At 35.1% G+C, this 27,563-nt stretch overlaps 1 protein-coding gene across 1 annotated transcript in view; it reads left to right on the top strand.

Moving 5' to 3' along the window:
* TUSC3 (tumor suppressor candidate 3) overlaps positions 1 to 27,563 on the top strand; it is a 218,477-nt gene that overhangs the window by 178,299 nt on the left and 12,615 nt on the right. Inside the window, exon 10 of the mRNA XM_022571105.2 lies at positions 10,874 to 27,563. This exon is cut by the window's right edge and continues 12,615 nt beyond it. Within this exon, the coding sequence (XP_022426813.2) occupies positions 10,874 to 10,889 (16 nt within the window). The 3' untranslated portion in view covers positions 10,890 to 27,563. The remainder of the gene's footprint in view (positions 1 to 10,873) is intronic.

The following is a 27,563-nucleotide window of genomic DNA, read 5'->3' as shown; positions in this document are numbered from 1 at the left end:
TGACATAGTTTAGATGAAAACCCCTAAGAGGAGCTGCCAAGAAACAGACTCAGAACAGAGCTCAGCAAAAAAGCCTGGGAAACCCAGTGCACTGAAAGACTGTGACATGTCATTACAGAGACGTGAAGGCAGGATCCTGGCTTTGGCCTCCACTGTTGCAGACTCCACTGTTTGCTGCGCTGTTCCAGCTCTTCCACGGCCCACTTTAAATCATTCTCTTAGTTTATTCATCTCTTCCCATATCCCTTCAAAGCTTTCTAATATTTCTCTTCAGCCTCTTAAGAACTTCTGTTTGTATCTGCTTTCCTGCATTCTACCTTTTCCATGGATATAGTGATGCATTGTTCATCAAGCTTCCATAAATCCTTCTAGCCCTCCTACTTCATAGCTCTCCAATCATTCATCATCAAATTCTCTTGCCTTGTCAGGTTGATAGAATAGGTTATATGTGTTCCCTTCATTACATTTACAGCATCCCTCTGAGCTAACAAAATATGGTAGAGGGGAGCATTATGAGAAAAAATACCAACTTTGCATCTGAAAAGATTTATTCTCTTATTAGTCTAACACGTGCATATATGCCAGAGTTACTTTAGTAATGGTAGGTATTGCTTTGGGGTTTGTTTTTAATCCACTGCATCATTTTCCTTCAGAATAAGGTTTTTTCTCAGAAATTTTATCAGTTCTCTTGCGAATGATTATGATAATAAATAGATGATTAACATCAAGAGCAAGTGTTGCCAAAAGGACTGGAGAGAGTATATACACCAGAGATTTGGATAAATCCTCAGCTAAGTTCTAAAAACCTGGCAGTATAGTGAAAACAGTTTCTGTCCAACTAGTTCACTGGAGAGAAAGCAAAGGTGATAGCAAAAGCCAGAGTGAGAGAGGGAATAAATGAAAGAAAGGACAAGAGAAATAATTCTGGGAATAGTTGAAAGATGACATGTTAATAAAAAAAGAAAAAGAGACGATTTCCCACTGAATTATCCTATGGGAGAGGCTTGGTCAGTTATGAACATAGTACCACATTCTGAAGGAGCACTTTGCATTCCCAGAAGCACGTGTCTGTGGCACCAGCATTATAGTATTTGATAAATAAAAAAACAAACCAAATCTTGCTCCTATCGGATAAAAGTAGTTTGTAGGGAATGAGAAAATGAGATACTCGACACCATCGTTATAGCAAGAGGAAAGGTATTCCATATTCCAGAGGTATGTCTTGGCCTGGGTACTTCTGAAAAGACATTGTGGATGCCCATCTTCAATGAGAGCTAGTGCCTAGTATAATGAATCATAAACCCTGGTGACCAAGAGCTAAATCAATCCAATCCTTTGTGCCAGACATACATTGAAGTAGGCTTGCAAAAAAAATAATAATAATAACTTTCTCAACCAAGACCATTTCCTTGACTTTGAGATGAGCTGCCAGGACAAATAAACAGTTTTCTTCAAAAAGAATGGAAAAACCTCCCACTTCTGCCTACTTTAGATGATACCAGTACTTTGGATAAGACAAGAGATGTCCTTTACTGAAAATGCATATTTAAACATAACACCATCTACTAACTGAAAAACACCTTTAGCCAGGGGCTTTGGCTCCAATGCCAAAGTACTCTCCTGGGTGTAATGCCCCAGCCTTTGGTATCTGTGTTTTAGGTTTGTGAATTATAACTTTTGTACCAAGAAATGCCTCTGATGCACAGAACTATGTCCAGAATTATTTTAAAACTAATTTTTTATTTCCTCACAATTTTGAATTGTCTGATATACAACCTTTAATTTCTTCTATAAGGAATGATCTTTTTGCTTTTCATTTTTATTTTAATTTTAAACCTCACAAAACCTTAAACATTCATGCGCTTCCTATTTTCTGAGTACTTCACACTGCTATTTTTTTTTTTGTTTTTGGTCTATATACTTGCTGAAAGGGATAAAAGTCTGTTACATGTTTACTCTATTTCCTTAAATCTTCCCCACATTTTAGTCTTAAGGGTTTTTTCCCCACAGTATCAACATGTTTCATGCCATCACTAAATTCTCCCAGATCATCTTTAAGTTTCAATAAGCAAACTTCCCTCATTTAAATCCCTGATCTACCTGTTACTAGCTCAGTGACTTTGGGAAAGTTAAGTAACTTTTCTAAACCTTGGTTTTCTCATTTGTAAATGGGAAATGTTTACATACGTTGACATTTGTAAAGATTATATGATGTAAATCACTTAGCACATTGCCTGGTACTTAGTAAATGGCACATAGTATTAATTACTCAATAACTCTTTGATGCTAATTATTCTCATTAGTTCTGATATAAAGATTTTACACATTTATATTTAATTTTTCCTAAGCAGGATTTTTTTACGCTAAAGATTAAGCAACTGTTGTTTTGGGGTTTTTTGTTGTTGTTTTGAGTTTTTTTTTCCCTTTCTTTTTGATGTGTAGTTGATGTACAATGTAAGTTACAGGTGTACAATATAGTGATTTACAATTATTTTTTGTCTTTTTGTTGTTGTTGTTAGGGAGTTTGGGATTGGCAACTGTTGTTTTTTATTTGCATGATTCAGTTGATGAAGAACAGATTTTCCCTGAACCTTTTGATGAACTTAATTGGTCTCTCGAAACCCTTGAAATTATCAGTGAAATATCAAAGATTATTAAGAATTTGATGTAATTACCATCTGAGCCATAGTTCAGAAAAAGAAGGAATTTTATTCCAGTGATAGCACTGAATTCATCTTGTGTATTAAATAAAGGTTAACTTTAGGGCTTATTCCATTTTCTAAGAAGAGTAAAATGCTAGTGGTCATACATGAGAGTCTTCCATTATGGGTAATTACTTTCCCACTGTTTTCCACTGACACACTGATTCAAAGTTTTCTTCAAAAAATTTCTATAAAACTATTTGACATATCAAGTCTGTTTTAGTAGGAAAACAGCATGAAACATTCTCTAGTAATTCTATCATTTTGTTTCCTGTTTACGAATCTTTGGTTGTCTTTGAGAGGTATGGTATAATGGAAAAATAATGTTTAGAATCACAAGATCTGAGTTCAAATTCAGTATATAATTTTGTATGTTATAAGAACTCTGGCTCTGCAGTCACGCGGATCCAAGTTTGAATCTTCCATTCTCTCTTCACGAACTTTGGGACTTGGAGTTACTTAACTTTTGAGTCTCATTTTTCATCACCTCTAAAAGTAGTGTTTTTATGGGGCTGGATAACAGCTTTGTTAAGTTTGTTTCTTCATCTGTAAACTTGGCATAATAATTAATACCTATCTGAGAATTTTGAGCGGATAAATTATATAATCAATTTGTAGTGCCTGAAAGGTAGTGGGTTCTCAGAAGTAATTACTTAACCTACCTCTTGCCTGTACTAGCCATTTCAGCACTTGGTTATTCAGTAGCACCTTACCACATTTCATTTTTCATTAAGTATTCATATGTAACTTTTGTGTGTTGCAGTTCTTTTCATTCTAGAGTATCGTAAGGTATTTTAGAGAAGGTCCTTGGAAATGCCTTTTTTATATCTCCAAAGTGTTGTGCACATAGTAGGTGCTCATCATATACTTGTTAATTGAATATGTTTATTCAAAAACATTTTGTATTTATTCCTTACCTAACTGCAACAGGAACCATTAAGATAGAAACATAATGGAGAGGAGAGTATTGGTTTGCCATAGTGCACAACTCCAGAAGGTGGAATTCACATCACATGATACGCCATGGAGTTGTCAGGTTGTTCCACACACCCAGAGGGGTGTGTGGAGTGTGTAAACATTATTCCAGACACCTGGGCTCTAAAGATACTTATTGCAACCTCAAAATGATCCTGAGCTGGCTGGCATCAAAAGTAAATATAAAAATGTGTATTAATTAAGCTTACAATGGACATAGAAACTACTCCATTGTCTTAACAAGATACTTATAATTCATGATGGCTTTGGTTACTTTGAGAGATGATGAATAACCAAAAAAAGGATTGACATTCAGTAAGGGAAAGTACAGAATAATAGGTAGACATGAAAGATATTCCTAATGAATTTTGAGAAAAGTATGCTAGTGAACAAGCACAGCAAGGCAAAAAATCCCAGGACGTACACTATGTAACAATATCACTTTCCTTTCTACATCTTACTTAGATGTAGATCTTTCATTTGTAGGGAAAATATAAAACACAATCTTGAGCCGTACAAAAATAAAACACAGAAATGGTGTGGTGATCAATCCACAATATGTATCATTGATAAGAATTTCACTGGGATTGCCTTTCTGATGCTGAGTTCCAGCTTTGAAGAATGACGTAAAGGACCAAAGACTTAGAGGTGGTTCAGAGAAGAGCTGGAGTGCTATAGCGGCACTTCTGTGTGTGTCCTATCTTATCTACATAAAGAATACAGTGCTAAATCTTTGTAATACTATTGTACAAATGGAAATCGAATCTTAAGGACTATTTTCTCCATATTGTTGTATTTCACTGTGGTGTATTGGAAAGTGATCTGGACTTTGAGTGAGAAGATGTGATTTGGACCATGGCACTTTAAAACTGTAACCGCAGGCAAGTGTTTTCATCTTCTCTGAGCCTCAGTTTTCCTCATCTTTTGGATAACAACCATAATATTTATCTCATAAGTAAGACAAGTTGTGGCCAACTATTGTTTTACAAATGCAAGATAACTTAGAACTATGAGAGCTCGTGTCCCAGCCTTACGCTGCTGTGCTTAGCTGCTACAGGGACAAGCCCTCAGATGAAGTTTTCCAGCAATAGACTTTGACCCATGGACTTAACCACTGACAAACACAGTATGTTTTTTTAAACAATAATATTCGTATGCATGCGTATGCCCACCACTTCAAACAAAATTTAATTCGATTTGGCTACTTCTGTTTTATTACTTGAGGGAGGAAAGCAGAACAGTTGACAGAAATATGTTTAATTCTGCTGAGGAAAAGTATAGTCAAATGCCTTTTCCACTAACAAACAATATAAGCTTTAATATCCAGAATAAGAAAATACAAGTCTTCTAAACACGGACTGATTTTTTAATCAATATTTGATATTGCAGAAATAGATACCAGGAACCTGCATATAAATCCAAAGCGATTTTTATAGAACACTCAGAGTCCAGGTTTTTTGATTTCGCACTGCAGTCCCTCAAACCTCAGAACACATGGTCTGAGCAGAGACACACACAGCAAAGGAAGCTCTAGAGGGTTATTTCCATTGTGCAAACACAACTTTCTTACACCGGCAGAAACTCCACCACTCAGCAACCCCCGAAAGGAGGGAAAGAGTAGGAAGCTCCTGTGATCTAGAAGTTCTGTTGTTCACGTGTCCCCCCACCTTACTCCACATACTAGCTTTATTGGTCTTTTCCCCCCAGACCTAGCATCCACGTCTCTGACCACACCTAGTTATAATAACAATGTTATCCACACTCTTCCAAAGTGCCCCGCTGTGTAGGCTGTAGAGAAGAGGCCTCAGCAGTCGTTCAACTTGACAGCTCTCACCGGGTGTAACTGTAGGTATATCAATAGAAAGGTTTCCATTCCCAAAGATCCCTTTCCCAACTCCTAATAAAGTCCTGAATTTCTTTAGGGCTTTATTTTAGATCGTGTACTTCAGACCTGAAGACTTTTCTGGATTTGGTAATTTTCTGTTACAAAGAAGAGAGCCCCAGGGCTTTTGGCTGAAGAGGCCTGGCTGACAGCCATAACTACTTCTCCCTCGCATCCCCTTAGAACACTTGTGAATATAAAGGTTAGAAAATCCTGAGAACAGTGACTCATTAAGTTCTACTAGCTACAAGGCCAGGGGAACAGGAGTGAGCTCACTTCTTTGGCTCCAAGATGAAATCAGAGCAGCTGCCCCTTATCCACACAAGTGATTTCTGTGCGACCAAGTGCCATTACGTAACCATGAGGTCTGACTTCTTTCCCAGTTTGAGAACAGGAAGTGAGAACATTAGACAAGAAAATTCTGTCCAGCTGAAGATCTTGGTAGAGAACTTAACCTGCTCCCAGCTGGACAGAATTCATTCATTCAAGATCACCGCATACATTCTGGTTTTTTAAAACACTGGGGAACAGATAAATTAATTAAGAGAAGTCAAAACAAAATGCAAACCACTATTTGGTGCCTGTTCAGATATTTCACAGGAAGAGAAAAGGAACAAATATTACATATTACATGTCATATGGGTCTCCAGTAGCCACCCAATAACCAAATCCAGATATGTCTTCTCATTCTGCAACCCGCGTAACCTTTCTAGGACTTTAGTTAACTAGCTCCTCTTGGACAGGCTATGCCCTGGATTTTGTAACATAGCACGCTTGGACCTTCCTTTTTCCTTTTAGATTACTTCTCACTCCCCAATATACATGTTAAATCCTGATCTTTCTCCTGAGATCTAGAAACAGACCTTAATACCACATTAACACCTCACCCTCAACCCCAAAGCCAAGCTCTTCTCTGCTCCAAACCTGTGTCTCCTGCCCTGCCCATTTTCCCTACAACACTGTTATTCTCAATCATACAAGATAGAAACCTTGGAGTCGGTTTGGTCTCCAACACTTGCTATTCCCACTGCTGCTGTCTTAATTTATATACCTAGTATCTTTTTCAGAATATCACCCAGCCTCCTAATTTATCTCCGTGTTTAGTCGTATCATCGATAAGCCATCACTTACTCGAGAATAATGCAGAATCTTTTAAGATATGCACAGATTATGCTGCTGCTTCATCAAAATCCATTGATGGCTAACCAGAAAGAAGGAAAAGTTAATACATGTTCCTTCTAGAAAATATCAAGAAACTGAATAAAATTTTTTATAATCCCAGCACTCAAGTTGGGATGTCAGCAGTTTGACTTGTATACATTTTGAATGTAGGGAAGGGTTATATTAAAGTTTGGCTCCACCTGTTTCATCTTACAGCACAGTCTTCACTGTACCTTGTGGTTTAGAGCAGGGTTAGCAACTACTGCCTTTGGGCCAAATCTAGCCCACTGCCAATTTTTGTGTGCCATGTAAACTAAGAAAGGTTTAAATCACTGGAAAAAAGGGAATATTGTGATGTGACAATTATATAAAATTCAAAGTTCAGTGTCCATGAATAGAGTTTTATTGGCACACAGCCAGATTCATTTGTTTATGCCTCGTCTTAGGCTGCTTTTGCCCTAGAGCAGCTTAGTTTAGTTGTTCCGAGAGAGACCTACGGCCCGCATGGTTTATTCACAGTGTGCTGACTCCTGGTTTAGCCGTAAGGCGCACATGGAATCTGTTCTCATAATTTGCCTTTCCTCCATCAGCTCCTTTCGCTTAGGTTGTTATCCCTTCATTTCACTTGTTCCCAGTTTTTTCCTTTGTTTGCTTGTTTAAATTGTTCTTTGCCATCTTATCAAGTGCGTCACTGTGTTATACTTTATTGTATCCAGGTCTCTCTCCTCTAGAGAAGAAACGTAACGGCCATGACTTTCAATCATTCCTTTTCTTGCAACACCCTTCTATTCATAATATTCTTCTACACAGTAGATGATCAGTAAGTGCTGTTGAATACTGACTGAAGCTGACTTCTGGGGGCCCTGAATTTGAGGAAATAGTTACTACTTTAAATAATCTTTCTCTAGAAAAACTTGATTTCAAATAATAAGCTTGTTTATGAACTTTTGGAATATCACTCCCCAGCAAGTCAGGGACTGCATTTTTATCTAAATCCTGAATATTTGCTCTTGTGAGGGAGCATTAGCAGAGAGCCAGATTTAAAGGGAGAAATGCTTTGACTTTGTATATACAAGGCCCCTCGGCATCCCTGATGTACTTTAAGTAATAATAAAGTTACACACTAGAAGGGAATATTTGCATCCCTTTAGCCTAGGAGAAGGGGAGCTTCTGGGGCATATTTGCTGGTCCTGGCCTCTACCTGTTCTTCCTGGGTACAGGTCAATACCCTTGCCAAGTAGCATCCATCTTATACTGCTACCTGAGTTAGGGTTGACCAGGCATGTATTCACTTGAGAATAAGCCAGCCACGGTAGTCAGTGTTATAGACTGTATAGACTACCATGTATAGACTACCATGAATTGTCATGAGATTCATTCATGACAGCAGGTGGACAGAAGTCCAGACAGAAGTTGATTGTGGTACCCAAGGCAGCTTCTCCCTCTGAGGAAACAGACTGCAACACTGAAAAAATACATTCCAAATAAGAGGAATATATTCAGTTTTTAGCATTCAACCGTTTTTAAGTATGATACAAAAGGATTGTATGTTTTATAATAAGCCTTATTAGGAAAGTTAATATCCAAACAGTATTAGAAGCATGAATCTATGAGAACCATTAGATGATACATCAACATTAGACAGGTAAATGTGAGAAGAGCAAAAAGTATGTCAGACCCTGATACATAGAAATGAGGGAACTTATTTCTTGAGTGATGAAATCAGTATAAAACATTCATACTGGAATACAACTTGGACATTTATATAATAAAAAAATAAAACCAAACATGAACTATTGAATGATTACCTGGAGAATAATAGTTCATACTTTTCTAAGAAACATTTTAACAAAATATTTGACACTTTTGTGCCTCAGCTATTTCCAGTGTCTTGAACAAATGCTTATAACTCTTTATGAAAAAGATTATTTTAAATATAAATTAGGTAGTACTCTGCTAGATTAAACTTTTATTTTAGTACAATTAATAGAATGATTAGTTCAAAATTAAATATATATTTCTCATTTCATAATAATATATAAAAAAAGATTACTTTAACAGTTTTCTAAAAATATTTCAGTTTGGAAAACACCCTGGCGTAAACAGATACCTTGGTAACTAAGGATTCTCAGTCTATTTCAATATTAAGAAAATACAAAGTTCCTTTTACCCTGTGAATGTAGCAACATATAAAAAGTTGTAGAACCTTTTTAACCTTTCCAGCACCAGAAACTTAGCAAGTATAAAATGACCATAAAGGTCATATTACTATTCTTGCTTTTATGATGGTAATACTTTTAGCAGTGCTAAAAGGTGATCTTTAGTATTCCATCGCTGGAAATGTGCGGACTATTTTTCACAAAAAAAAAGGAAACTATAAATTCTCAGGTTTCTTTTAAGTTATAAGTTTTTCAACTTATAGTTTTAAATATTTTGTGATCAGGTTTTCTTTTTTCATTAACCCTTATTCTTCAGTCAGCTTTATCTTCAGGGCAGTCTTTTAATTGAGGACAGAGAAATCCGAAGTGTTCATCTACACATGACATATATACCTGCTTTGCCATCAGTGTTGTTAAGGATTATGTGGACTGAATAGCATCTGTATCTTAATGTTCTGAGGAATTTTACTTCTGACTCTTCATGGCATTGGTTACCCTTGCAGTACTTAAGTCATAACTTGTTATCTCAAAAACTAGAAGCAATGTCTAGTTGCACCTAGATATCAGCACAATGATTTCTGTCTTGTAATTTAGTAATTCCTCAGAAACAGATACAGAGTAATAAAAAGTTTAGTTTGTATTGCATAATTACTTTATTATATAATGTAAACCATTATAGATAACATATATTTAAAATATGTTTAAATGTTTCATGTAATGTTTTATAATACATATATTTAATTTTAGCATATAGTATCACCAGGATTATAAAATATTAGCACTGGAAAGAACTTTAGAAATCATCCAAAACAACCGTTCTTTTCACTAATGAGGAAACCGAGGTTCAGAAAGATGAAGTAACGTATGCCTAGGATATTATAATTTAAATGTTCAAGTATTAAACTTACTAGTTTGAACTTTTTCCCAACTACATGGCTTTTCAACTATAGTAACCATTAATGTATTTTTTTAATATTTAGTTAAGAATTGGTTTATCTCTGGTTGTCCTAAAGTTGTGTTGTCAAGACTTTAGAAGAAAAAGTTGCTACCTGTTAGCAGAAAGGTACAAATAACCAACAAAAGCTTGAAGAATGTTATTTAAATTGACTCACGATTTTACAAACTTAAATAAATTTCTTTTCATAGGTTAAAGTTTTGCTTAGGGAAGTTAAGAAAGGAAAAATAGTTACTTTTTACTTGTGTTTCTATATGTACATACAGAAATACATACTTGTGTTGTTTCATCAGAATCTGATGATATTTTTATTATGATTTGTAATATATTCTTTTTTGGCTGTTCAATATAATGAAACTATAAAATCCTCAAAAGTCTTTAGTTATTTTAAGAAATGCATTATAAATTAAATAACCAGAAAAAAATATTTTGTTTAGGACGTTGAAACGGCCCACTCCAAATATGTGTTTCAATCCATTCCCTTTTGTTCCCCTACGTTGTCAGTTTAAATGCCGATTTAACCAATGGTCTAGCTAACAATGAGCACGGCTCACAGAAGTTACCCATTGGGAGATTAGGACTGACATGTACACACTGCTATATTTAAAATAGATAACCAACAAGGATCTACTGTATAGCACAGGGAACTCTGCTCAATATTCTGTAATAACCTAAATGGGAAAAGAATTTGAAAAAGAAGAGATAGCTGTATATGTAATTGAACCACCTTGCTGTACACCTGAAACTAACACATTGTTAATCAACTATTTAAAAAAAAAGAAGAAGTTACTCAAACTTAAACACCACAAGTTCAAGTTCTTATGAACAACTGCTTCCACCCCTGACCTATTCTTACCACAAGCCTGATCCCATTACAGGAACTAGTTCAGAGAAATTGCCCTGATATAAAAATTAGAATGAGGTGAAATAATGTAACTGTGACATTTTTATTTTATATTTACATGTACTAATTTAGAATGGGATAAAAAGCACTTGGTGTTTTCTTTATTTTCAGCCCAGAATTTTCTTTCTTTTTCAGCTTTTTAATTAAATGAAGCCGAGTGGGATTTGCATAAAGGAATGTTTACCATGAAGACAAAGTGTTCCTGACATACTAGTTCAAATTCTTGAGTTCATTTCCTTGCTGATTGTGATAATCCAGCTGTTTCCTGTACAGTTTTTTTAAACGTGAGTTTTCCTAGTAAACTTAATTCATAGACATGGATGGTTAAATTTAATATGGAAAGAACAAAGGCATCATCGAAGTGTTTTTCCAGCACATTATATTCACTGTATGCAAGAGGTTGAAATAAATGACAATGCAGTTATGAATTCATGCTTTTAAACTGTTCACTCACTAGGAAAGAAAACCACAATGTTAGTAAAGGAAAACTACGAAATGTATCTTAATTCTTGGGATTGCACAGACATAGATGTATGCATGAAAATATGTCATGTACTGAAAAATTATACTTTCTGCAGTTTCAGTATAAAGGACATGTATGGTTACAAATAGCGTTTTGTTCTTTTTTGTTTTGTTTTTTGTTTTGTTTTGTTTGCAGTACGTGGGCCTCTCAGTGCCGTGGCATCTCCCGTTGCGGAGCACAGGCTCCGGACGCGCAGGCTCAGCGGCCATGGCTCTCGGGCCCAGCTGCTCCACGGCACGTGGGATCCCCCCGGACCGGGGCACGAACCCGCGTCCCCTGCATCGGCAGGCGGACTCCCAACCACTGCGCCACCAGGGAAGCCCGCGTTTTGTTCTTATTCATCATAATTAGGTAAAGGAAGTAGGACAGGGAGCTGGATGAATACTACTCAGATACCTACCCTGGGGCATGGAGGTCCTTCCCAGAATAAAAATGTAAAGCCAACATGACTAAATCAACATGCCTCAAGGCATCAGGCAACGAAAGCAACACACCACAACTAGGAATTAATTCTTCTCCAACTTTAGAAGTGTCACCCAAGAATCCAGACTTACAACCACAAAACTAACCCACTATGGACATTTTGCCCTTGTGTTATATGGAAGAAGCATGCCATCAAAACCTTATTCCCAGACCTAGATATAGATTAGTTATCCTAATATGAGGGACTCAATGATGCTTTCTTGAAAATCAAATATAGGAGTGTAACCATTATTATGTTTGTATATTGCATTTTAGTTTATAAAGCACTTTCCCATATGTTACGGTATTTTTTTTCTTCACATCAACCCTGTAAATTAGACAGGAATTTAGACAGGAAATGTAAATTTTATCTGACTTATTTAAGTACTGGAAGTTGAAAGCCACAAAGAAAAAACAGAGCTTGTAACTGGGCTTTCAAACTCTCAAACCTGAATTTCTATTTTCTGTGGTGCTTCCTAAAGAGGGATTTAGAAACACAGTTATTTAGTCAGCTCAATAAACTTTTTTTTTAGGCTTTGTTATCTAATTTTCATTAAGAGCTTAGTAATAACCATGGTGAACTTTGTTAGTTGAGAGTTCCACCTATGTAGTCTCAAACCAGGACCCACGTATATATCCAGTGACCCTACCCATTTTGTATCTATGAACTTCAGCAAAGAATGGGAAATATAAAAGCCTGCAAGGGTATATGAAGTTAAATCCCAGGGCAGTATGTGTGCTAGCAGGAAGAAAGGTATGTTTTCAAAACACAATTATATTCAGCAAAAATTATGAAATTCTGCACTATGTTAACATTATTACATATTCCCAAAATCTATTATTAAAAATCACATTCATTCCCCTAGTTCCTGTTCACAGATTGATAAATTCAGTATTGCAGTGGCATTTATGGAAAAGCCGTAAGTGATCATAATAATTTGTTTAATGTCTACATCTAGGTAGCATTTGACCTATAAATCTTAATCCATTTAGTACTTTTCTGTTTTCTAAAGTTTATTCAGTTCAAACATCAAAATTGGAGCTTGAGGCCAAGTTTTACGTCGAGTAAATGTTTATTAATTACAGTTACTTATGTTTGTCCCCTTCAAGCTCAAAATTCTTATTAACAACAAACATCTAATCTCTCTGTATAAAGCCTAATAATGTTTAATCATGACCACAGAGAGTTCTCAGACACTGTGACTGAGGTAAGGAAAACTTCCCTATCTCAGATTAGTAAAAAAAAAAAAAAATTCTAGCCTATATTCCGTAATTTTCTCCAAATATTAAAAATATGCCAACTATGAAAACAATTTTTTTTCAGAATTTCAGTTTAAAAAGATGTGGCTTCTCTATAGACAATTATTACTTTAGGGAAAGGGAAAAATCTGCCTTAAAATAAGTTGTTACTGGAAAGTGCTACAGAGAGTGGCTCAAATGTAGTTTGCTTTCAGAATGTAGCATGTGGAAAATCACATACAAAATACATTATCTTTACCTTTCCCAAATATTTTAAATTGAAAAATTAATTTGTATGTGCTGTTATATCCTCCAATGTCACTTCAGCTAGATTCACTGCATGCAAGACTCCCTTAAAAATGTATTATATGGGGGCTTCCCTGGTGGCGCAGTGGTTGAGAGTCCGCCTGCCGATGCAGTGGACACGGGTTTGTGCCCCGGTCCAGGAAGATCCCACATGCCGCGGAACGGCTAGGCCTGTGAGCCATGGCTGCTGAGCCTGTGCGTCCGGAGCCTGTGCTCTGCAACGGGAGAGGCCACAACAGTGAGAGGCCCGTGTACCACAAAAAAAAAAATGTATTATATGCTTAACGATCTCCAGTTAGAATAAGAGGAATTAACTTTCCTACTCAGTTGGAGAGAAAAATCTTAATATAAAATTCCATCTAAAGGTGTAAAAATCCATTTAAATCTTAATATAAAAATTTCATCTATAATAACATCTGATGAATAAAGTGTTCCATTTTCCTTAGCACACTCTTCCTTGCATTAGATATTCATAAGAGTAAGCCCAATAGTGTTGTGTGTTTACTGTAATTTTTTTTTTTTTTTTTTTAGCACATGAAGTAATATCCTTGTCAGTTAAAATTCAGCAAGCATGGTAATTTGGGGAGATGAGATCTTGTAACCAAAGAGCTTGCCAAGTATTCCCTTTCTTGCTATCATGAGAACCTCTTTAATGGTACATGAAGGGAGTGGTTATTCTAAATAAGGCATGACATACCAAAGACGTTAAACATCATGTTTTAAGAAGGACTGGTGACAGGGGCAAACACATTAGCTGTAGCATCTAGGGACAAAACATCTGAGTGGCCTCTCAGAAACTTAATGAACTCCGTGGACTCTGAGGAACATTAAGTTTAAAACATTAAAACAAGATGCTTTTCATACACCAGCAGTAAGCTATACTGGGTCTGACCAATAATCTAATAGTAGTTTTTCTAATAGTGGGAAAGGATGAGCATAGTAGCTAGTTACACTCAAAGGGTATAAGTATGTACATATAAGCCCCTAAATTTCCTTAGATAATTCATGAGCATCTGTCATTTTTTTAATTTTCCATACTCTTTATCTACTTATATTTCTGAAATATATGCAAATGTTTATATCTTAACTAGAGTGTAAGTACACAAAGTTTTAATAAAGATCACATATTCAGACTATAATAGGAAAATCATGTCACATTCACCCAAATGTTGGTGCATTACTTCCATTAAAAATACGCATATATGTCAACAAAAATGGCAGAATGAAGAACCCTAGGGACCTACCCCCTCCATAGAAACACTAAAAAAACTGGCAAAAACTGATAGAAATCAGTTTTGTTCAAAGTCTGGGAAATAGTTAAAGGCTTACAGAAACCAAATAAATGCTAAAACAACAAACATAAAACAACAACTGAAACCCAGGAGGATAGCTTAATGGCATTTCATCTTACTCTTCCTCCACCCTCCTCCTCAGTCAGCATCTTAAAAATGGCAGCCTGTGTTCCTAGTGTGGGTGCCTGGTTCTGAAGGAAACAGAACAGACCTTGTTCCCAAAGAACAGTGTTTGTTTCGACCTGTCTGGAGGGTCCTGGGAGAACTGATGCAAGGGTCTTGCCTTTGTTTCACCCAACTCAGAAGTTACTCAGGGTAGCAAAAAGGATACACACAGAGGGCGTTTCTCTAAAACTCTGAAGGTAAATGAACATGCTGCTGCCTGGGCAAAAGATAATAGCTGGGACAAACAGACAACAGACACAGAGCTGAATGCCTGGGAGGAAAACTGGAGAGTGACATACTTTGGGGAATAAGGGCTTTGAAAAGCACCCACATATTCTAAGGAATCTAAAAGGACCTGCCAATAACGCAGGGCAGGATGCATCCTCATAGAAAATCTGGAAAGACCTTAAGCTTTTACCTCTTGCTGATCTTTACACCCAAGCCCAAGCAGGAAGTGAAGGCTAAAGCAGAACTGTAAACACCCTAGGTAAGTGTTGAAGGGGCACCACAACACAGAGTCCATCTGCAAAGACCAGGATAGTATTTTCTTTTGTTTCCTTTTATTTCTTTTCGTCTCTAGGCATTTAAGGAAAGCTGTCACACCACTATCTGACCACTAAGCTCATGAAATAGAAACTTCATAGGCCACACATGATAAAGAATAAAGTTTTTACAAAAACAATTTTGAAAAGTCACCAAACAACTACAACCCACAATGAGCAACAAAAACTCTGAAGAGGGAGCAGAATTCAATTTCCAGAATTGCCATATTGTAGTATTAAGAATGACCAGTTTCAAAAAATAAAAGCATACAACAAGAAAACATAGTCTGTTCACAGGAAAGAAAAAAATTAGCAGAAACTATCCCTGAGGAAGCACAAACATTGGACTTACTAGATAAAGACTATAACTGTCTTTAATATACTCAAAGAGGTAAATAAAACCATAAACAACTAAATGAAACTATTTGAAACAATGTCTCAAATAGAGACTATCAATAAAGAAATAGAAATTATAAAAGGAATCAAATACAAACTCTGAAGCTAAAAAATGCCATAAATGAATTGAAAAATTCATTAGAGGGAATCAACAGCAGAAAAGACAAATGTAAGAATCAGTGAACTTGAAACTACATCAATTGAAATGATCCAGTCTGAGGAACAAAAACAAAACAAAAAGAACGAAGGAAAAATGGGCAATGCCTATGAGACCTAAGAGACCTGTCAGACACCATGAAGTAAAAAGTACTGATTCTCAAATATAGCCAGAGGCAGACCAGGTAAAAGAAACAAGTAACTTGTGCTATAGGGCCACCTACTGGAAAACAAAGAAAGGCCTCTAACTACCAACGTGTTAAATTGTTAGAATCAAAGTAAAAGACAAGCTTTACCTAAAGAAGAAAGGTATTTGCTACTTCAAAATGTGCCGGCAGAGGAACAACTCATCAAGCACCATGAAAAACCATGGTAACAGTCACAAAAATAAAATGACAAATCTCCAGAAACCAAACTTCAAGTCACAGAACACTGCAACCGGAGAGAATTTAAAATAGCTATCATGAAGAAACAAGCTACAAAAAAAGTAAGAAAGGCAGTTCAGTAAGCTCAAGAATCAGATTAACAGAAGGAACACTTTACCAAAGAGATTGAAACTCTAAAAAGAAGAACCAATCATAAATTCTGGAGCTGAAGAACTCAATAAATGAGATGAAGAACATATTTGAAAGCATTGAAAATTTGAGTGTGCTAATTTTCTCTTTTGCAAGGTCTGATCTAAGAACTCCAGAAATGATTCAGGTAGAACAAGAGAGTATTTTTTTAAAAACTGAAGTTTTGTATAAACTATTTGACTCTATTAGTAAAGACAAAATGAGAATAATGGATATCCCAGAAGGAAAAGAGAGGGAGAAGAAGGGCACAGAGAGTTAAGGAAATATTTGCTGATAACTTCCCAATCCTGGGAAGTAACTGTATATAAAATCCATGAAGCTAAGAGAACACCTCATTATCTCAACACAAAAAAAGACCTTCTCTGATACACAATACAACTGGCAAAAGTCAATGGCATAGAAAAAATTTTTTAAACAGCACGAGAAAAAAAGACAGTAACCTATGAAGGAATCCCCATTAGGCTATCAGCTGATTTCCCAGCAGAAACTCTACAGGCCAGGAGAGAATGGAATGACAGACTTGAAGTATCAGAAGAAAAACCCGTCAGCCAATAATACTCTGTCCAGCAAAGTTATCCTTCAGATGTGAAGGGGAAATAGAGGATTTCCCAGATGAACAAAAGCTGAAGGAGTTAATCTCCACTAGACCTGCCCTATAAAGAAGTATTGAAAGCAGTTCTACCTGAAATGAAAAGGCAAAAGTACATAAAACTTTGAGTAAAGTCATGGATGGACAGATTCTGAAAATTGAAACTCTGTATCAGGACAGGTTGTTAAACAATTATAGCATAAAAATTAAAGAAAAAAGCTATAAAAATAACCATAGCTACTTCAATTTGGTAACAAACTCACAAAATAAAAAGGGATCGTTTGAAACAAAAACATAAGGGGAAGAAAAGGACTGAAGTCGTATAGGCAAATGAAGATGCTATCAGCAGACAAAGGACTAGTTTATCATTTTATACAAACCTCTTAATAACCACAAAACACACTTAGAGCAGAGGCACAACGTATTAAAAAAGAAGAAACTGACAAAAAACAGAAAACCACCAAACTAAAATGGCAGAAACACAATGAAAAACAATGGAGTTTTAGAGCAACCATAAAATAAAAAGTAAAATGACAGTACTAAGTCCTCATTTATCAGTAATCACCCTAAATGTACATGAGTTGAACTTGCCAATCAAAAGACACAGGGTGTCTTTATGGATTAAAAAAAAAATTAGACCCAACTATAAGCTGCCTCTACGAGAATAATCTCAGCTCTAAAGACAAACATTGGCTCAAAGTGAAAGGATGGAAGATGATCCTTCAAACAAATAGCAGCCAAAAGAAAGCAGGTGTAGCCATACTCATATCAGACAAGATAGACTTCAAGCCAAAAAAGGTAACAATAGACAAAGATGGACATTATATAATGATAAAAGGGACAATTTATCAAGAAAATGTAGCATTTATTACCATATATGCACCTAACATAGGAGCATCAAAATATATAAAGCAATTATTAGCAGTCTTAAAGGAGACCTTGGCAGCAACAAAATAATAGTAGGGGAATTTGACACCCTACTTAAATCAATGGACAGATGATACAGACAGAAAGTCAAGAAGGAAACAGTGGCCTTAAATGATACATTAGACCAGATTGACTTAATAGACTTATACACAACATTCTGTCCATTCTGCAGTAGAACACATTCTTCTCAAGTGCACATGGAACATTCAAGGATAGACCATATGTTGAGACACAAAACAAGTCTCAATAAATTTAATATGATTGAAATTATATCAAGCATCTTTTCCAATAAAACTAGAAATCAACTGCGTAAAGAAAGCTGGGAAAAAATCACAAATCTGTGGAAACTGAACAATATGCTACTGAACAACTATGGGCTCAAAGAAATCAAAGCAGAATTTAAAAAGTACTGGAAGACAAGTGAAAATGAAAATGTGGTACCAAAATCTATGAGATACAGCATAAGTGGCACTAAGAGGGAAGTTTATAGCTATACAGACATACCTCATGAAACAAGAAGATCTCAACAATCTAACCTTACACATAAAGGAACTAGAAAAAGAACAACAACAACAAAAAGCCCAGAGTTACTAAAAGAAGGAAATAAAGATCAGAGCAGAAAAGAATGAAACAGAGCCTAAACATATAATATAAAAGATCAGTGAAACTAAGTGCTGGTTCTTTGAAAAGATAAAATTGACAAAGTTTTAGCTAGACTCACTAAGAAAAAAATGAGAGAAGGCTCAGATAAATAAAAATCAGAAATGGTAGAGGAGAAATTATAGTGGATAAAAAAGTAACATGAAAGATTATGAGGAATACTATGAACTATACACCAACAAATTGGACAACCTGGAAGAAATGGATAAATTCTTAGAATCATACAAACTTCCAAAACTAAATCAAGAAGGAATAGAAAACCTGACTAGACCAATACTAGTAACAAGATTGAAAGAGTAATCAAAAACCTCCCCAAACATTAAAGTCCAAGATCAGACAGCTTCACAGGTGAATTCTAGCAAACATTCAAAGAAGATTTACTACCTATCCTTCTCAAATGTTTTCAAAAAATTGAAAAGGAGGGAATGCTTCCTACTCATCTTACAAGGCCAACATTACCTTGTACCAAAACCAAACAAGGACAACACAGACATCAACACCGATGCAAAAATACTCAAAAGAAATTAGCAAACAAAACACAACAATAAATTTTAAAGATCATACACCATGATCAAGTGGGATTTATTCCAGTGATGTAAGAATGGTTCAACATTTGCAAATCAACCAACATGATATACCACAAAATGAAACAAAACCGTATGATCATCTCAGTAATGCAGAAAAAGCTTTTGACAAGATTCAACACTTATTCATGGTTAAAAGACTCACAACAGGTATAGAAGAATACCTAAACATAATAAAGGCCATGTATGACAAACCCACAGCTATCACACTCAACAGTGAAAAACTGAAAGCTCTCCCTCTAAGATCAGGGACAAGACAAGGATGCCCACTCTTGCCCTCTTACTCAACATAGTATTGGAAGTACTAGCCAGGCCAATTAGGCAAGACAGAGAAATAAACATTGAAATTGGAAAGAAAGTAGTATAATTGTCACTAAAGATGACATGATCTTATATATAGAAAACCATAAAGACTCCACCAAAAAACCAATAAAAATAATAAAAGGATACAAAGTTTCAGGGTATAAAATTCAATATACAAAAAGATGTTGCTCTTCTATACACTAAAATGAACTCACTGGAAGAGAAACTAAGAAAACAATCCAATTTACAGTCACAGCAAAAAAGAATAAAATAAATTGGACAAAGGTGCTAAAAGACCTGTCCACTAAAAACTCTAAGACACTGTTGAAAGAAACTGAAGACACAAAGAAGCAGGAAAATATCTTGTGTTCATGGATTGGAAGAATTAACATTACTAAAATGACCATATTACCTGAAGCAATCTACAAATTCTGTGAAATTGCTATCAAAATCCCAATGACAGTTTTTTTACAGATTTAAAACAAAAAATCCTAAAATTTGTATGGAACCACAAAAGAACTTGAATAGCTAAAGGAATTCTGAGAAAAAAGAAAGCTGGAGATATCACACTCCCTGATTGCAAATTATACTACAAAGCTATAGCAATCAACACAGCATGGTATTAGCAAAAAAAAAAACAACAGACATAAAGATCAATGGAACAGAATTGAGAGCTCAGAAATAAGCCCAGACATACAGCAGGACAATTAATTTACAACAGAGGAACAAAGAACATACAGTGTAGAAAGGATTACCTCTTCAATAAATGGTGTTGAAAAACTGGACAGCCACATGAAAAAGAAGGAAAATACATTTTTTGTACCATACACAAAAATTAACTCAAAATGGATTAAAGGTGAATATAAGACCTAAAACCATATAAAATTCCTAGAAGAAAACATAGGCAGTATGCTCTTTGACTTAGGTCTCAGCAATATCTTTCTGGATATGTCTCCTCAGGCAAGGGAAGCAAAAGCAAAAATAAATAAATGGACTACATCAAATTAAAAACTTCTGCACAGTAAAGGAAATCATCAACAAAATTAAAAGATCTACCAAATGAGAGAAGATATTTGCAAGTCATATCTGATAAGGAGTTAATATTCCAAATATATAAAGAACTCATAACAAAAACAAACAATTCAATCCAAAAAATGGGCAGAAGATCTGAATAAACATTTTTCCAAAGACACAGATGGCTAACAGTCACATGAAAAGATGTTCAGCACTAATTTTTAGGAAAATGCAAATCAGAACCACAATGAGATATGACCACACCCCCATCAGAGTGGCTATTATCAAAAACGCAAGAAATAACAAGTGTTGGCAAGAACGTGGAGAAAAGGGAACCCTCATAAACATAATGTTAGTGGGAATGTAAATTGGTGCAGCTGCTATGGAAAACATTATGGAGGTCCCTCAAAAAAGAATAGAACTACTATATGATTGAGGTATTCAACTTTGTATTCAACTGAGGTATTCAACTGAGGTATTCAACTTATCCAAAGATACAAAACCACTAACTTGAAAAGATATATGCACCTCTATGTTCATTGCAGCATTATTTACAACAGCCAAAATATGGAAAGATATGGACACAATCCAAGTACCCACTGATGGATGAATGGATAAAGATGTGTATGTGTGTGTGTGTTTGTGTGTGTATACACACATATATACATGCCTATATACAAGAGAATACTAATCAACCATAAAAAGCATAAAATCTTGACATTTATGACATGGAGCTTGAGACTATTATGCTAAGTGAAATAAGTCCAACAGAGTAAGGCAAATACCATACAATTTCACTCATATGTGGAATATAAAAAATAAATGTATAAACAAAACAAACACATAGATACAGAGAACAGATTAATACTTCCCAGAGGAAAAGAGGGAGCAGGGTGAGGGAGGGTGAAATGGGGTCAACTGTATGGTGATGGATGGAAACTAAACTTTTGGTGGTAACCACAGTGCAGTGTATATAGAAGTTGATATATATGTTTCCTGTGTACATTATATAATGTTACAAACCAATGTTACCTTATTTTTTTAAAAAATAAGGTATGGTACATGCAGAAAAGTACTTTTCTGAGACTGATATCTAATATTCTTCTACGTAGAGGCACCAAGTTTATATATATAACCCAATATATTCAGAAAGGTTTGAGAGACATAAAAATGTTCATTCATGTATACCTTTGTCCATAAAATGTATTTAATATTTAAAAAAATATATCCAACTATATACTGTCTATAAGAAACTCACTTTATATCCAAAGACACAAATACACTAAAATGAATACGTGGAAAGAGATATTCCATGCAAATGGTGACCAAAGAGAAAAAGGCAAATAGAGGACAAAAACAATGCTATAAGCCAGTGAATTCTAACATATATACAACACTCCACCAATACCAGCATGATACACATTCTTCACCAGTTCACATGTTAACATTCTCCAGTACAGACTATTTTAGAAAGTCTCAGTAACTTTTAAAATATCAAAATAATACAAAGTATCTTCTCCAACCACAATGGAATGAAACTAAAAAAAACAAACCCACAAAAATTCAGTAATAGAAGGAAAACTAGAAAACTCACAAGTACAGTTGACACTTAAACAAGGCAGTGTTAATCTGCATATAACTTATAGTTAGCTCTCTGTATCTATGGTTCCTCTACATCCATGGATTCAACCAACCACAGGCCATGTAGTACTGTTCACTATTTACTATGGAAAAATCTGTGTATAAGTCGATTTGTGCAGTTCAAACCTACATTGTTCAAGGGTCAACTCTATGTGGAATTAAACAGCACACTGTTAAGCAACCAATGGGTCAAAGGAAAAAAATATTACAAGGGAAATTAGAGAATACCTGGAGTTGAAAAGAAGAAAAAGACACTTTACGCCAAAACTTATGGGATGCAGTGAAAACGATACTCAGAGGAATATTTATAGCGATAATGCCTATATTTTTTAAAATCTCAAATCAGTATCATAACTTTACATCTTAAGGAACTAGAGAAAGAAGAGCAATCTAAGTCCAAATGTAGGAGAAGGAAGGAAATAAAAAAATCTAGAGGAGAAACAAACAAAATAGAGAAACAATTGAAAAAGTCAAGGAAACCAAAGCTTGATTCTTTAGCTAAAGGTTTGTCAATTTTGATGACCTTTTCAGACTAAGTATAAAAAAAAAAATTCTAATTACTAAAATCAGAAATGAAATTGGGAACATTAACACCCTACAGAAATTATAGAGTACTATAAACAACTGTACAACTACAAATTAGATAACCTAAATGATATAGATAAATTTGTAGAAACATAACTACCAAAACTGAATCAAGAAGGTAACAGAAAATCTGAACAAACCTATAACAAGAAAATCAAATCAGTTTTTAAAAAGCTCCCAATAAATAAAAACGCAATACCAGATGGCTTCAAACATTTGGTAGAATTCACCAATGAAGAAGAATGAACACTAATCCTTCTTAAACTCTTCCCCAAAAAATGGATAATGGAATACTTCCTAATTAATTTTATGTGGCCAGCATTTACTCTGATACTAAAACCAGGAAAAGACACTATAATATAATTATAGACCAGTATCCCTTATGACTGCATGCAGAAATCCTCAACAAAATATTAGCAAATCTAATCCAACAGCATATTAAAAGTTTTATACAGCATGACCAAGTGGGGTTTATTCCAGCAATGTAAAGGTGGTTTAACTGATAAAAAAAATTCAGTGTAATAGACTACATTACTAGAGTGAAGGCAGGAAAGCTACACAGTATTATTAGTTGATGAAGAAAAATCATTTGGCAAAATTCAATACACTTTCATTCTTAAAAAGTCTCAACATACTACAAGTTAGAAGAGAACTTCTTCAGCTTGATAAAGGACATTTGTGAAAAATATACAGTAGCATCATACTGAATAATTAAAGACTTAAAGCTTTCCCCTTAAGGAACATGAGAATACCCCCTTTCACCGCTTCTATTCAACACTGTACTAGATGTTCTAGCCAGAACAATTCAGCAAGAAAAAGAAATGAGACAACAAAATTTGAAATGAAGACATAAAACTATTAACAGATGACATGATCTTTATATATTAAAAGTATAAAGAATGTTTTAAAAGTAAATGATTTCAGAGCTACAGGATACATGATCAACATGCAAAAATCAGCTGTATTTCTATACATTAACAATGAACAATCTGAAATGGAAATTAATAAAAGTTCCATTTAAGGTAGTATCAAGGAGAGTAAGATACTTTCGAATAAATTTTAATCAAGGACCTAAAAATATAAAACTTTACTGCAACAAATTAAAGAAGACCTAAATAATGGAAAAACATTCTGTGCTCATATATTGGAAAACAATATTGTTAAGACAGCAATATTCTCCAAAGCAATCTGCAGATTTAATACAATCCCTATTAAAGTCCAGTGGCCTTTTTGCAAAAATAAGCAAGCTGATTCCAAAATTCACATGGAATTGCAAGGGGCCCTCAATAGCCAAAACAATGTTGAAAAAGAGGAACAAAGTTGGAAGACTCACATGTCCCAATTTTGAAACATACTTCAATGCTTCAGTAATGGAAATATCGGTACTGACAACTACAAGGTCCCCCAAATAGGCACTGGCATAAGGATAAACATGCAGATGAACAGAATAAAATTGAGAGCCCCAAAATATAACTCTAGTCTCTGTTCTTTTAACTTTTGACAAGGGTGCCAAAATCTTTCAATGAAGAAAGAATAGTCTCTTCAAGAAGTGATAATGGGACAGCTGGATTCCCACAAGCAAAAGAATGAAGTTGGACACTTACCTCATGCCATTTACAAAAAACTAACTCAAAATGGATCAAAGACCTAAATATAAGAGCTAAAACTTGAAACTCTTAGAAGAAAGCATAGGCATTAAATCTTCATGATCTTAGATTTGGCAATGGTTTCTTGGATATGACACCAAAAACACAAGCAAGAAAAATAAATTGGACTTCAGCAAAATTAAAAACTTTTGTGCAAAAAAGACATTTTCAAGGGAGTGAAGACACAATCCACAGAATTGGAGAAAACATCTGCATATCAAATCTAATAAGGATCTAATATCTAGAATAAAGAACATTACAATAACAAAAAGATAAAGTCCCAAATAAAAATGGATGTTGTGGGCTGAACTGTGTTCCACCCAAGAAAGATAAATGAAAGTCCTAAGAACAGTACCTTGGAAGGGCTGGTTTGGAAATAGAGTTTCTGCAGATGTAATTTGTTAATATGAAGTCATACTGTAATAGGGTGGACCCCTAATACAGTAAGACTGGTGTCCTTAGACAAAGGCAACTATGTGAAGACAGACAAAGGGAGAATTCCTATATGGAGGATTGGCAGGATGCAGCTACAAGTCAAAGAATGCTAAGCATTGCCAGCAAACCACCAGAAGCTACGAAGAGACAAGGATAGATTCCCCTGAAGATTTTGGGGGAAACATGGCCCTGCCAACACCTTCATTTTAGACTTCTAACCTCCAGAACATGGAGGCCATGAATTTCTGTCATTTTTTGCCATCCAGTTTGTGGTACTTTGTTTCAAGAGCCCTAAGAATCTAATACAATAGGCAAAGACTTGAGTAAACATTAGGACAAAGATACAAAACCAGCCAACAAACACATGAAAAGATGCTCAATGTCATTAGTTATTTGGCAAATGCTAAATCAAAGTCAAAATGAGATACCATTTCACACCCACCAGAAAGGCTGCAATTTAAAAAGAAAATGAACAAGTGTTAGCAAGCATGTGGAAAAGTGGGAGTGCACATTCACACATTATTAGTGTGAATGTCAAATGAATAAGCTGCTTTGGAAACAATTTAATGGTTTCTCAATGAATTAAACATATAATTACCATATGACCCAGCAATTCCACTCCTAAGTATATACCCCAAAGAACTGAAAACAGATGTTCAAACAAAAATATGTACACGAAGTTACATAGCTGCACTATTTATAATTGTCAACAGATGGAACAACCCAAATGGCCATTAGCTAATGAACGAATAAACAAAATGCGTGTATCCATGCAATGAAACATTACTCAGCCATAAAAAGGAATGAATTGCTGATACACGCTAAAACATGTGAACCTTGAAAACATTATGTTAAGTGAAAGGATCCAGACACAAAAAGCCAATTCCATTTATACGAAATGCCAACAATAGAAAAATCTATAGAGATAGAGAGCAGATTAGTGGTAGCCAGAAGCCAGGGGGCAGGAGAAACATGGGGCATGACTACATAATGGGTTTAGGGTTTTCTTTTGGGGTGACAAATACTCTGGAACTAGATAGTGGTGATTGTTGAACAACATTGTGATGTAATTAATACACTGGATATACTCATTAAAATGGTTAAAATGGTAAATTTTATGGGTTTTTTTCTTACCACCACAAAGAAATTACACATGTAACTATTTAAAAAGAATTTTTTTTGGCAACCTAAAACCAGTGCTATTCAAGAAGACATGGTCCCATCACCTGGACTTTCAGAGTCTAAATTAGGTACATAATGACCAAAAAGGTAGATTTACAAATATACACATATGTATATATAAATAAAATATCCTTAATGGTAAAAAGGCAAAATTCTTTTATACAAAAGAGGCATTGCTTCTGAATGTGCCTTTGTTTCCCTGTTGTATTGTGCCTTTGTATAGGGGTAAAGAGGTTGATCAGTGTGGAAAACATGAGAAAAATGGGCAGAAAACAAGATAATCAAACCAATGTTAGAAAAAGGAAATCAAGTTAAATGGTGGGGAGGGGTGTGAGATTGTTTTTCAATTCTTTTTCTTTAATTCTTCTGAAATTCTACTATACCATTTTTAGATATAGAAAAGATGTGCCTGTCTAATTCACTGCTTTTCAAATGCCTGGTAGTTTCTGTATTGTACAACACATTTAGTGTATCACTATGCAAGGGACAGTAGCCTTGAAGAATATCTTCACTGGTGATTGCTTTTATATCAGCATCTTTTCAGCTGATTATGAAAAAAATTCATTCTCATAAAGAGAAGCTTTTGAAAGTTCTCATAAAGCTTTTTAATTTCTGGTGCCTCATTTTCACCTATGATCATGTAGCTACACTTTTTTCTATGACCCCTAAGGAAGAAGGCACTTCTATATTTAGCACATGTTTTTAGATTTCTTTATGAAAGGACGAATTCCTGAAAGTGAGCACGTGGCTTGCCATTCCTCTGGGAGAGAAGGCTGTTGCTTGGTACTTAGGGAATACTATTTCTGAAGCATCTATGCAATACTTGATGTGTTAATATACTGTTTTCAAATTTCAGTCCTAACTCAAAACGCATGGATTTAGATTTGTTATTTGCCCATGTATTCATATTTGCAAGGTTCAATGCAGCTTCTTAACCTTCTCTGTATTATCAGTATTTGGTGTTTAAGAAATTTTAACATTTAGTGTCACTGTGCTAGATATTCAAATCCATTTTTAACATTCTTCGGGGGCCTATTAGTAGTACTTTTTGCCACATTCCTATTGTCTCTAATTGGCAATGAGCTATATTATCATTTAAATATTTCTTCTTAATGGTCTTACACGCTACCATTGCAAAATACATTATTTTAAGGCCTTCTTTGGATATTATAATCATTTAAAGTGACGTCTTCCAAAAGAATTCTATAACTCTCTGTGAGATTAAACCTTTATTATGTGAAAAAAATCAAGGTAACAGGATTACCATCACACCCTTATTGGGGGATGAGAGGGGTTACCAAGCTGTTCCCAACATGAAAAAAGGCATAACTTGCCTCTATGGCTTTCCCACAGCCCCTATTCCCTTTACTTCAATCCTCATTACTTATGAAGGGAGATTTAATTTTATCCTATCTTGGTGACAGGGCACAAAAATTAATGGGTAGAAGATCTTACATCTCTACGTATGCTGCTTAAATATAAGCTTGAATATCTAAATTCAGTCTTGTGCTGTGCTAGATGTTAGTGGATCAAGGAGGAAACACAGAGTCCCACAACTCGAGCAGATTCAAAGTATATAAGTAATACTAACTTTGGGGACTTC

The sequence above is a fragment of the Delphinapterus leucas genome, chromosome 21 (genome assembly GCF_059928025.1).
Source record: "Delphinapterus leucas isolate spDelLeu-1000000601 "Yukka" chromosome 21, BTC_Dleu_Yukka2, whole genome shotgun sequence".
In the NCBI taxonomy this organism is placed as follows: Eukaryota; Metazoa; Chordata; class Mammalia; order Artiodactyla; family Monodontidae; genus Delphinapterus; species Delphinapterus leucas.
The sequence above is the reverse complement of the archived record's forward strand: the minus strand, read 5'-3'. Positions and strand labels throughout refer to the sequence as shown.